The sequence below is a fragment of the Malania oleifera genome, chromosome 12 (assembly GCF_029873635.1).
Source record: "Malania oleifera isolate guangnan ecotype guangnan chromosome 12, ASM2987363v1, whole genome shotgun sequence".
Taxonomy (NCBI): domain Eukaryota; kingdom Viridiplantae; phylum Streptophyta; class Magnoliopsida; order Santalales; family Ximeniaceae; genus Malania; species Malania oleifera.
Window position 1 is genome coordinate 52,258,846 of NC_080428.1, and position 12,995 is coordinate 52,271,840.

Sequence of the window (12,995 nt, forward strand, 5' to 3'; positions counted from 1 at the left end):
TTCAAACAATGTGTCGCCAAGTGTTGCTGCTCCTGCAACTGCAAAATTTGCACCCTTCTGAAAATTATGGCTGCTTGCATTCTTACCTAGTATGGTAGAACAAGGGTAAGACCAAGAGAATCAGCTGCATGAACCAAAAAATAAGAAGAAAAAGAAGAAGAAAAGGTGCAAGCATATGCATGGTTACCAATGAAATCTATGATCAAACGACCATTGGAGCATCGTCCTGTAGGATGGTAAAAGTAGGTCTCTCCATAGGGAGGTAAACCAAAGCTGGGAGGCTTATCAGCTTGTAAATGGAGAAGCAAATTTCCGGTGAGTCAGTGAATCCCCAAAGCTGAAAATTGATGTAGCATCCAGAAGCATGTTGGAGGCAAGCTAAGATAAGGACTTTATTAAAAATTTGATTAATTGAGGGGGGAGAAGATGATGGCGCCATGGAAAAAAGAATTCAGCCTGCAATAATTTTGTATTTCAAAAGAAGGCTAAGTTTCCAGAACCTGTCAGAAAAATCCCAAAGCTAAAAATTGATGCATAGCATCTGATAATGTGTGGCAGGCAAGCTAAGATGAGAACTTAAGTGAATGTTTGATCAATTGAGATGGAAAAAGCTACAGCAACAGAATGCAAGAACAGCATATGTCTGCTTTTTTCAAAAGAAGGCTTGCCCATATTCAAGGACCACAGAGACAGAAGGCTTTGGACATTTGTAGGACCACCTTCTGATCGTTGTATTAACTAAGCTCCTCTCTCTCTCTCTCTCTCTCTCTCTCTCTCTCTTCCTCTCTCTCTCTCTCTCTCTCTCTCTCTCTCTCTCTTTCACACACACACACATGAATGACGCAACTCATTAATCACATGCCGATTTAAATTGCCATGAAACATAATGGACGACTCTAATTTTATCTGAAACACAATGGGATATTTTATTTTAATGAAAAGAATCTATTCTAACATAAATTTGCAAAGAAAAGCTAGTTAATAAGGAATCATTTATATGCATTACGCAATGCTTTATTTGTTGTGTAAATTTAATTATTGAGCAAACCCACAAAGTTGTTTGATCTTCAAAGCAAGAAATGCACAGAAGTGTCAAGACAGGTAAAACACAGCTGTAATCTCTCTGCAATCATTAATCAGATCGAATACACAGCATTTGTGGCCACAGAAACACATGAGGTATCAATGCGAGGAGTGGTGTATGGCCCTTTCAATAAACCACTGGAAATCCATCTATATGCAGCTTCTGTCAAGTGCAAACCATCCCAGCTAACATAAACGGAAGGATCATCACAAACACTTGCAAGCAGATTGCCACATTTTACTGATGTATTGTAATGGTAAGAACCTTCCCCTCCACAGCATGCTGTAAGAGCTCCTCTCGTGAATCCTGCAATAATCATAAAGATTAATGATATAGCTTTTATTGTTTTGTGCTTTTTGACAGTATATGTGGTTCATTTTATTATGCAAGTTGTTCTCCAGTGTCGTTTTGACCTGGTGAGCAATCATGTCAACTTGGCAGAAAGTTCAAGCTGTTGGTGTTATTGACATACACAATGACATCAACATGTCAAGCCTGCTAATTTGTTAGTGCTGCTAAAAAAAACATGGGTACAGAAGATAAAGATGGTGCAGTACCAAATTGGTTCGGGGAACGATAAAACCGCATTGCAGCATTGTAGTAATCAGCATAGATTATATTGGTATGAGGATGAAGATCTCGAATTTGGTTTAGCTTCAGCAGAAGCTGTTCATTGTGGTATTCAGCAAACTTGTTTAACCAATTTAAACAACCAGTTACAGGGTCATATTCTTCCTTCTTTGAGCTTTGAAAAAGAGTTAAATAGGCTGCTGAGCATCCAATTGGTAGGTTCCCAGGGACCACAACTGTCACTGCCCCAAGCTTGATCACTTCCTGCACAGCATCATTTCATAAGAATGAAATATTTCCAAAGAGAATACACAAAATGCAACTGAGAACCCTCCAAATTTTTGTGTAATTTGCACATCCCCTAATCCCAGCTGCTCAAGAAAAACAATTCAAGTTTATGACTAGCTCCCCATGACAGCATAAGATCCATTTTCTGAATTCTTTGCAAATTTTTCTCCTGAAAATCCCTCAGGTCTCTTCTTCACAAGCCAGCCCTACCCACTAAAGAAAATTAGTATAACCATTTCAAACAACTTGCTGCCAACAAATGTAGAAGGACGTGTCAGCATATTTGGTATAAATAGTTTCACAAGGTAATTTGAGCAGTACGATTGGGTTTGAAAGGACAATAGGTTGTTTAAAGATTGTTGAATTATAACTCATATTTAGAGGGGTTATCCACTAAAGTCTGTTACAAGTGGGAGGGCTCAGTGGCCATGCACAAAACCTCTTAATCGTCACTAAGCCCAGCGGGGGAGCATTTGGGGGTGTAAGCGGGGGTTGGGTGCGGAGAAGTCTCTCCCCCTAGGCAGTAAGGTACAATACACTTGAGTCCATTTTGGGATTTTTCATATGAGGTTATATATACATATTGTAGCCAAAGGTTGAACCATTGAAATCTTAAGGTAGTTTTTATTTTATGATAGTGAAAATTGCGCAACAGCTCCATGGACGTAGGCACATCGTCAAATCACGAAAATTCATTATTCTCTCTTTTGATTTCCTCTAATTTTCGTAATTGTTGTGCATGCATGCATAACATTAGAGGGTGATTTCGCAACAAAGATGCAGCATTACAAACAGGAGAGAAGAAAAAATGAAACTACTTAGCTGCTGCCTTACATTGATGGCTGAGGCAATGGCATTAACAACTAGAGGCAGAAATGACTGAATCTCTTCAAAGCTTTTCCCTTGAAAGAAGGGATAGTTGTAATCATTGCCTCCAATCTCTCCCATAAGAACAAGAGAGCTGCCAAGTATCTCACTGCAATCTGTGATTCACCCATCAGATGACTAAGAACAATGATACAAAATAAATTGAGACCAAAGCCACAGGTGAAGTTAAAAATGTGTGAACAAGAAGCAACATGGCAAAGCTAATTCTGAATGGGAAGGAAAAAAAGCTGTCAGGAAGTGTTTGAGGGTATAAATTTTAGAACTTGAATTTGAATTTTTTTGTGTAAATTCAGAAGAAAAAACTTGATACAATCTTATATTAAGTTTTATCTAAATCTATACAAATCCAAATTAACTGTCCATATTTCATGAACCCAAACACTGGGTTGACATCATTCGAGTTGGCTGACACCTCTTTTTGCTGGAAAAACTTGGCCTTGCACTAAAATAGTCTGATTTTAAAATCAAATAGAAAATTTCAACGTTATACCCGCTCAATTTTGTTTTATTTATTCTTTGGGATTTCAATAATTCCACATGTTTTCAATAAATGACCCCGTTAAAAAAAATTCCAAAATCACACAACACGTGCATCACGCATTGCGCAACTCTCAGCAGTCGTGAATAATTATGTGAAATTAATAAGCATGGGGCAATTATTGTTGTTGATGTGTAAAAATAGGCAATATTTATATTTACTTAATTTTATTATGTAAAAAAGGCATTTTAAATAAAAAATTTTGAGAAAAAAGACATTTTTATATTTACTTAATTGTTTATTACGCAAAAATGGCATTTTTAATAAAATTTTTGAGAAACTATGGCATTTTTTAGAATGTTAATTCCGAATTTGGGGCATGAAAAATTCAGAACTAAAAATGGATAAAATATATTATAAAATTGTATCTAATTTCTTTCAAATTTATATAAACTCATGTCCCAAAACTTATGCTATCAAATACAATCGGGTCCTATACCGAAAACCGTCCATTTGAACTTAGACAAATATATATACAAGAATAGATTTTTGGCCATTTGAGCAGGGCTCTAGCACACTAAAGACAATATGGATCCGATCCTTGCACCCAAGACCTTGAATCAAGTTCTCTAAGAGACAAATTTTGGGATTCTAGTTCTACTTTAGAAATTTCAAATTTACAGTCAGAGATTATAAATGAATATGGACCAAACCTAATATGCAGCTTGAATGAATAAAATAAAAAAAAAAAATCAGAAAATGACTTATTAACCTATTATTTTATTTTATTTTATTTGCAAAAAATCATAGAAAGGCGAATAAAATTGAATCACGTCACAGCTCAAAATATAGAATGGGAATTTAGTGGGGGTGGGGGTGGGAAGATTTGATGGTGTAGGCACTAAACGTAGGAGTGTAATTAGTTTATTACGGTTTGGTTATGGGCCAAATCAAAAATCAAACCAAACTTTATGATTTTTTAGTATTCCCAAATCAAAACCAAAATTGAAACCGAAATTGAAACCGAAACCAAACTGAATTTTATGATTTTTTAGTATTCCCAAATCGAAATCAAAACCGAAACTGAAACCAAACCGAATTTATAATCTCCTGGAGAACCAAACATTCAGCGGTTCAATTACAGTTTTTTTTTATTTTTAACAGATCTTCTAAATATTCAAAAATTGCTTTTCGCAAGAGTTGTTGACAATCTATTGGGCATTTTGATTTCTAAATATTAAATGGACTAATCATGTTATACATACTAATTAAGTAATTACATTAATATATATATATAATTTAAATTTAAATCAATTTCTTTTGGTTTTTCGGTTCGGTTATATTTTGGAAACCAAAAAAGAAACCAAAAATTTACATTTTCTAAGATCGAAACCAAAAACAAATACCGAAAAATTGAACCGCTTGTAATTTCGGTTCGGTTTTCAGTTTTTCAGTAATTTTTGTACACCCCTAACCACACGCACTCACACTGCAATAAACATCAAAGGAATTTTATTTTAAAATAATAATTAATAGTAAGCTCACAAAGAAGTTATCTGTTTCCAAAAAAAAAACAAAAAATAAAGAAAAATAAAAGGAAATTTAGTACTCAATGGCCCCCTCATTCTAGAAAATATAACTAATGAGTTCATAAACATTTTTAACATAAAATTTTAATTCTTTTTCAAAATTTATGATATTTTACTTTGTTATTTCAAAAAAATTATCCTCAAGTTGACAATGGTAGCAATTTCACATTCTCTCAACCAATTTATTTGTGTAAAATGTTGTCATATCTCAAAAATTCAAAAATATCATTGCACTTAAATTACTTAAGGTAATATTTTGAAATACAAATTTTACGGTTTAAATTAGAATTTGCTTATAGTACTGGAAAATTATAGTCCCAAACACAAAGTAAAGGGTCATTATTTATAAATCTTATATTTACGAAGATAACTTGTAAGGTTGTTATTACTTTAGAAAGAATTAAAAAAATATATATGAATTAAAATTTACAGCCCTTTCCCTTAATGGACAGTAGAGATAACTAACAATTCTATGATATCTACCATGCTCTGTTTGTCCCACACTCTTAATATGTTTGTTCAAAACCCAACATATTCATACCCCAATTAAACAAAATATTTTATTAGAGAAACGAAAAAAAAAAATTTATTTTTTGTTTTATTTTCTCCCACATCAAATATTAGAAATAAAAGTTATTCTTTAAGTTTCAAATAGAGTATCAATAATAGAATTTTTATATTCAAATTCTCCAATTTTAACTTTGAAAATGGATTCTTTGAAAAATTAAAAAAATACATACATACATATATATATATCCATGTAAAACATTAATTGCCTCAAATAAAATTATGATCATATTTATTGAGGTAATATGAAAGGACTTTAATATTAAATATAATAATGTTATCATAATTTACAATAATAATATTTCGAAATATGAGAAGTCTATAATTATGATAAATTATGCATATTAATTAATCACATGATGGAAGTGATGAATATATAAAGGAGGTTTGGGGCCGGTCCTATCTCAACCTAGAAAGTATGTGCTAAGATTTCCATCAAATTAAGATAGAGCCTAAGGAAGCGTAAGGTTGTAAGATAGAAACACAATCTAAGGATATATGCTTGGAGGCTATGGATCAAGGTATGATTTTCTTTTAACGTTTGTTGTGTAAAATTATGAGTTTTGAAGGTCCTTAAAATTAAGATGTATAAATCATGTTTATCGTGCGTGTCTAAACTTACATGTAGTATCAGAGCCAAAGTTGTAGAAACTCATGATTTTCGATTATGATTAAAGGTTCATGTTCTGTTAATTTTAGTTCATGAATCAAGGCACAGTAACCTTATGTTTTTTTAAGGTATAACGATGTAAGTGTGGTACGCCTTGGTTAATAAAGTCTGACGGTGCAGAACATTTGTTGTGATAGTAAATATATATAAATATATATTAATGTTATTGTGTGATTGAGTGGTGGAATGATTTTATAATTATTTAAGTAAAAGAATTGTTATTTCTGAAGGTACAAATTTATTCCTTTTGTGACGCATAAGACGAATGGGCTATGAAAGTTATATAACTTTCATGACTTGATCCATGAAAATCAATAGGATATATAATGTTAATGCATGCTAACATGAATCTACTAGCATTCTGCCAACATGTTTATGTTACTCACAATATTTTAACATTGTGATGTTATAAAATGTTTTGATTTCAATCACCAAAGTGATTAAATCATTAAGTAAAGTTCTCATATGTTTGATGCTAGAATGATATTAAAAATTATTATAAGACATCAAGAATCACCCAAAGATAATAGATACTTATAATGAGTGCATATGATGTTACCAAAGTATTTAATTAGCATCATTTTAGAGTTTTTATATTTGTGTTTCTCCCAAAGGAAAACATTAATATATTTATGTTTGTAATCTTATAAATGTTTCATTCCAAGCATTAAGTGTGTTTAATTCTTGCAGTACCTGTGCTTGGATCGTTATACTTGCATGCTTCATCCGTTCCAAGGTTTAATGGGTTGAATTTTGCTAATTAGAGTGAACAAGTTCAATTTCACCTCGCTGTATTGAATCTTAATTTGACACTCTTAAATGATCAGTCTACTGCTATTACTGATTCTAACAATGCCGAAGAAATAATGTATTATAATAATTGGGAAAGATCAAATAGATTAAGTTTGATATTTATGCGAATGAGTGTTGCAAATAACATCAAAACAGCTATTCCCAAAACTGAAAGTGTCAAAGAGTTTTTAAAGTTTGTGGAAGAGCGTTTCCAAACAGCAGATAAGTCTCTTGCTGGGACATTAATGGGTACGTTAACCACCATGAAGTTTGATGGTTCATATACTATGCACGAGCATGTTATTGAAATAACAAATATTGCAGCAAAACTTAAGACTTTGGGAATGGATGTGAATGAAAATTTCCTTGTTCGGTTCATTTTAAACTCATTACCGACTGAGTAAGGAGCTTTTTAAATGAACTATAACACCATGAAAGATAAATGGAATGTGCATGAGTTGCACAATATGCTAGTTCAAGAGGAAACACGATTGAACAATAAAGGAATTCACTTTATTCATTATGTGAACAACCAAGGAGCTGAAAAGAAAGTAAAGAAGCATGGAAAGGGGAAAGGATCTTTAAAGGATAATGAATCCTCTTCCCATATCCAGAGGAAGGTACCAAGTAAGGACAAGTGTCGTTTCTGTGAGAAACCTGGACATTACCAGAAGTATTGCTTGAAACAGAAAGCTTGGTTCGAAAAGAAAGGTAAGCCTAGTGCTTATGTATGTTTCAAATCAAATTTAGCTAAAGTCCCTTATAATACTTGGTGGATTGATTCTGGACGTTCAACTCATGTTTCTAATATGATGCAGGAATTTCTTACAATCCGAAACATAAACCCAAATGAGAAGTTTATCTTCATAGGGAACAGAATAAAAGTGTCAATTGAAGCTGTCGAGACATATCGTTTAATCCTTGACACTACTTATTGTTTGGATTTATATAAAACTTTTTATGTTTCTAGTATTTCTAGGAATTTAGTTTCATTATCTAAATTGGATGTTTCTGGATACACTTTTAATTTTAATAAAGGATGTTTCAGTTTATTTAAAGATCCAATATGGTTGGTTGTGGTATGCTTTGTGATGGTTTATATAAGTTAAGACTTGATAATCACTATGCTGAAACACTTTTAACCTCGCATCATAGTATTGGCACTAAACGAAGTTTAGTGAATGAACGATCTGCTTACTTGTGGCATAAATGGTTAGGTCATATTTCCAAAGAAAGACTGAAAAGATTAGTAAAGAATGACATACTTCCAAATTTGGATTTCACTTACCTTGACATTTGTGTAGATTGTATTATAGGAAAGCAGACAAGACACACAAAGAAAGGAGCCACAAGGAGCACTCAGCTTCTAGAAATTATACACACTGATATATGTGGACCCTTTGATGTAAATACCTTCAGTAATGATAGATATTTCATCACTTTTATCGATGATTTTTCACGTTATGGATATGTCCACTTGTTACATGATAATTTCAAGCAGTAAATGCTTTTGAGATTTATGTAAATGAAGTTGAAAGGCAATTAGACAGAAAGGTAAAAATTGTTAGATCTAATAGAGGAGGTGAATATTATGGAAGGTACAACAAAACTGGACAACTTCCTGGTCCATTTGCTAAATTCCTTGAAAAACGTGGTATTTGTGCTTAATACACAATTCCAGGTACACCAGAACAGAATGGTGCATCAAAAAAGCGTAATAAGACTCTGATGGATATGGTTAGAAGCATGATAAGCAGAAAGTCCTTACGCATTTCGTTGTGGATGTATGCTTTAAAAACTGTCATGTACATATTAAACCGTGTTCCTAGTAAGACAGTTCCAAAAACATCATTTGAGCTTTGCACTGGCAGGAAATCGAGTTTACGACACCTGCGTGTTTGGAGTTGTCAAGCAGAAATTAAAGTTTATAATCCACAAGAAAAGAAGCTGGATGCAAGAACAATCAGTGGTAATTTCATTGGTTATCCAAAAAAATCGAAAGGGTATATATTTTATTGTCCTAATTATGCCTCCGAATAGTTGAAATTGGAAATGCTAGGTTCATTGAGAATGATGAAACTAGTGAGAGTATGGTTCCATTAAATGTGGAAATTAAGGAAATTACAACTCCTACTATTCAGAGTGAACATATTATAGAAAAACCACAAGAGGTTGCGTTAAGACAATCTCAAAGAGAAAAGAGATCTGCTATCTCAGATGATTATGTGATTTATCTTCAAGAATCAAATTTTGAGTTAGGAATTGAAGATGATCCAGTTTCGTTTTCACAGGCCATTAGCTGTGATAATTCTAATAAATGGATGGATGCCATGAAAGATGAGTTAAAGTCTATGGAACAAAATGAAGTCTGGGATCTTGTAGAATTGCCCAAAGGTTGCAAGAGAATTGGATATAAATGGGTTTTTAAAACCAAATGCGACTCTTGTGGTAATCTTGAACGTTACAAGGTCAGATTTGTTGCTAAAGGTTTTACTCAGAAAGATGATATGGATTATAAAGAGACCTTTTCACCGGTCTCTAAGAAAAATTCTTTCAGAATTATTATGGTTTTAGTAGCTCAATACGATTTAGAGTTACGATAAATGGATGTGAAAACTGCCTTTCTAAATGGAAATTTGGATAAAGATGTTTATATGGATCAACCATTGGGTTTTACAGTTGAAGGGAAAAAAAATTTAGCTTGTAAACTTAAGAAGTCAATATACAGACTTAAACAAGCTTCCTGACAATGGTATCTTAAGTTTAATAATATCATTGGTTCCTTTGGATTTAAAGAAAACACTGTTGATCAGTGTATATATCTGAAGATTAGTGGGAGTAAGTTTATATTTCTGATTCTATACGTTAATGATATTTTGCTTGCAACAAATGATCTTGGTTTATAATATTGGACCAAAGAATTTTTCTCTAAAAACTTTAAAATGAAAGATATGGGAGAGGCAAAGTATGTAATCGAAATAGAAATATTTCGAGATCGGTTCCAAGGACTGGTTGGTTTGTCTCTAAAAGGTTATATAAATAAAGTTTTAGAGAGATTTAAAATGGACAAATGCTCAGCATCTCCCGTTCCAATTTAGAAAGGAGACAAGTTCAGTCTCGTGCAATGTCCTAAAAATGATCTAGAACAGAGACAAATGAAGGATGTTCCTTATGCATCTGTTGTTGGGAGCTTAATGTACGCTCAAACGTGCACAAGGTCAGATTTTAACTTTGCAGTTGGAATGTTCGGTAGATATCATAGTAATCTAGGAATGATTCACTAGAAGGCTGCAAAGAAAGTTTTGAGATACTTGTAAGGAACGAAAGATCACAAGCTTATGTATCGAAGGTCTGGTCATCTTGAGGTGGTTGGATATTCGGATTCTGATTTTGCTGGATGTGTGGATACAAGAAAGACCACATTTGGCTATGTATACTTGCTAGCCAACGGAGCAACTTCATAGAAAAGTGCGAAGCAATCAATAATTATTGCGTCCACTATGGAAACTGAATTTGTAGCTTGCTTTGAGGCTACAGTTTAGGCTAATTGGTTGCGAAACTTTATTTCAAAACTTGAAATAGTCGACAGTATTGCCAAACAGCTGAAAATTTCTTGTGATAATTCCACAGCTGTCTTCTTCTCTAAGCATGATAAGTATTCCAAGAGTGTGCATATGGAATTGAAATACTTTGCTGCTAAAGAAGAAGTACAGAAACAAAAAGTGTCAATTGAACATATTAGCACCGATTGTATGATAGTTGATCCTTCGACGAAATGATTGCCGTCCAAAACATTTATTGGTCATGTTGAAAAGAAGGGCATTATTGAATCTTAATGTATGTTGTTTAATTGATACTTGAGCTCGATAATGAAAATGTTTCATTTATTTTTGTTTTCCAATTTGTATACATAATTGCAATGGAATAAAGATAACAAGATTATCTCAATTAAGTCATTAAAGTTGGACCTAATGTACACCTCTCACTTAAAGATCACTATATGTAGTGGAACTTATATCGTAGTGCATGGAAGGGACTATGTTTATAAAGATGATATGGAACTGCCATGACTCTTACAAGTTTTCTACATATTAATGATAACTAATGTATGCGCATTATGTTTATATGATCAACTACAATAAGTAATTTCACTTGAACTAAGTGGAAGAATGTAAGACATTAACTGTCTCAAATAAAATTATGATCATACTTATTGAGGTAATATGAATGGATTTTAATATTAAATATAATAATGTTATCATTATTTACAATAATAATATCTCGAAATATGAAAAGTTTATAATTATGATAAATTATGTATATTAATTAATCACTTGATGGAAGTGATGAATAAAGGAGGATTGGGGCTGGTCCTATCTCAACCTAGAAAATTTGAGCTAAGATTTTCATCAAAGTAAGATAGAGCATAAGGAAGCGTAAGGTTTTAAAATAGAAATACAGTTTAAGGATATATGTTTGGAGGCTATGGATCAAGGTATGATTTTCTTTTAAGTTTGTTGTGTAAAATTATGAGTTTTGAAGGTACTTAAAATCAAGACGTGTGAAACTTACAATCCAACCTCTTATACAATACAGTTTTTCAATGTAAACTTACTTGGGGAAGAAGAGAGGCAAACTGAGGGCAAAAAATCTTTGAACCAACCCAACTGAACCCCCAGGTTGCAATCAGTGCCTACGCGGATCCCTCTTTCTTTGAAGAACTCGACGTCCAGCGCCGTAGCTCCAGCCACCGCAAAATTCACACCTTTCCCCAAATTCCTACCGCTTCCACTTCGACTCTTAACTTCAAAATACGGTGGTACGAATGGGAATCCAAGCGACTCGGCTGCAAAATTTAGAAAAGAGAATTAGTTTTGTTCATAGAAATTCGAGTGAAGAAAGATGTATTCTTTGAAGTTGAAGAAAGGACGCGCACCAATGAAATCAATGACCAGACGGCCGTCGGAGAATCGGCCGGTGGGACGGTGAAAGAAGGTTTCTCCATAGGGAGGTAAGGCGAAGTGAGGAGGGGGCTTATCGGAGGGCGATTGGAGAAGTAGGTTTCCGGTGTCGGCGAGAGAATCGCCGAAGCTGATGATGGATGTGTAGCACCCAATCGCGCACTGAGCGAAAACTAGTACGAGAAGAATGTGAGTCAACGGCCGTTCCAAGAAGACAGAAAGGGACGACGCCATTGAAGTTGGAACGGTGGAAGCGTGGAAGACGAAGGCTTTCCGATGCGCAGAAACACCGTACGGCGGATGCAGAAATTGCACGAAGGCAAGGCGGCCTTCGACATGAAAACACGAAAATGGTGGCACTCTCTCTGTTTCGATTTCTCTGACCTTAAGCTTCAAGCCAACCTGGCTACCACTGTCTTTGATTTTATATTTCCCTCCACTGTTGCGTTCGCGCGTGGAGGCTGTCGGGCAGTGAGACTCTACAAATTCTGCACGTGACTCTGCCAAACGATTTAAACTATTCGCGAGCTACCGGTGCTCAACTGTTCGAACTCGTTTATGAACTTTTATTAAATGAGTCGAACTCGAGTTAAGGCATACTCGACTCAAAGGGCTCGCGGGCTAACTCATTTACGAGCTCGTTATCTGACTTGTTTAATTAGCTCAATTAGAAGTTTACCCTTGCCTCAAAATTGCCTAAAATCACAAATTTTAAATTCTTAGCTAAAGCTTTACTCCCATGAATTAAATTAAAGAAAAAAAAAGCTAATTAAAATTGTAAACATCTACTTGTATAAAACAGTTACAAAATTTTGAGTCAATTTTGATAGAACTTAGGTAAATTAAGTTACAAATTATGAAATGATTGCAACCTATTAATTTTATTTGTGTGACGATTTCAAAATAATAATTATGTATAAAGTTTTACTTCCATCCGTAAAATTGAAGAAAAAGAAACTAATTAAAATTGTAAACATCTACTCATATAAGCGCTTATAAAAAAAACTAAATTTGATTATGATTAGTGGTTATTGAAAATTTTAATTCAATCATCATAGTTGTTACAAAAATTAAACAAAAAAAACTATAATATAATTTTGAAACATGA

At 33.6% G+C, this 12,995-nt stretch overlaps 1 protein-coding gene across 1 annotated transcript; it reads right to left on the reverse strand.

Moving 5' to 3' along the window:
* Window positions 1–978: 978 nt before the first annotated feature.
* Window positions 979–12,287, reverse strand: LOC131144221 (GDSL esterase/lipase At1g28600-like). The gene is made up of 5 exons (XM_058092726.1): window positions 11,863–12,287; window positions 11,542–11,772; window positions 2,777–2,925; window positions 1,642–1,918; window positions 979–1,390 (listed from the first exon to the last, which is right to left on the reverse strand). The coding sequence occupies exons 1-5, from the start codon at window positions 12,119–12,121 to the stop codon at window positions 1,137–1,139; spliced, it is 1,170 nt and encodes a 389-aa protein (XP_057948709.1). The 5' UTR covers window positions 12,122–12,287; the 3' UTR covers window positions 979–1,136.
* Window positions 12,288–12,995: the final 708 nt, after the last annotated feature.

Excerpts from the sequence above, each read along its gene's own strand:
- LOC131144221 (XM_058092726.1), bottom strand. The coding sequence starts at position 12,121 with ATGGCGTCGTCCCTTTCTGTCTTCTTGGAACGGCCGTTGACTCACATT. Across the intron at positions 1,919-2,776 it reads CCATTGCCTCAGCCATCAAT|GAAGTGATCAAGCTTGGGGC; the intron begins GTAAGGCAGCAG and ends GATGCTGTGCAG. Across the intron at positions 1,391-1,641 it reads TCGTTCCCCGAACCAATTTG|GATTCACGAGAGGAGCTCTT; the intron begins GTACTGCACCAT and ends TGATTATTGCAG.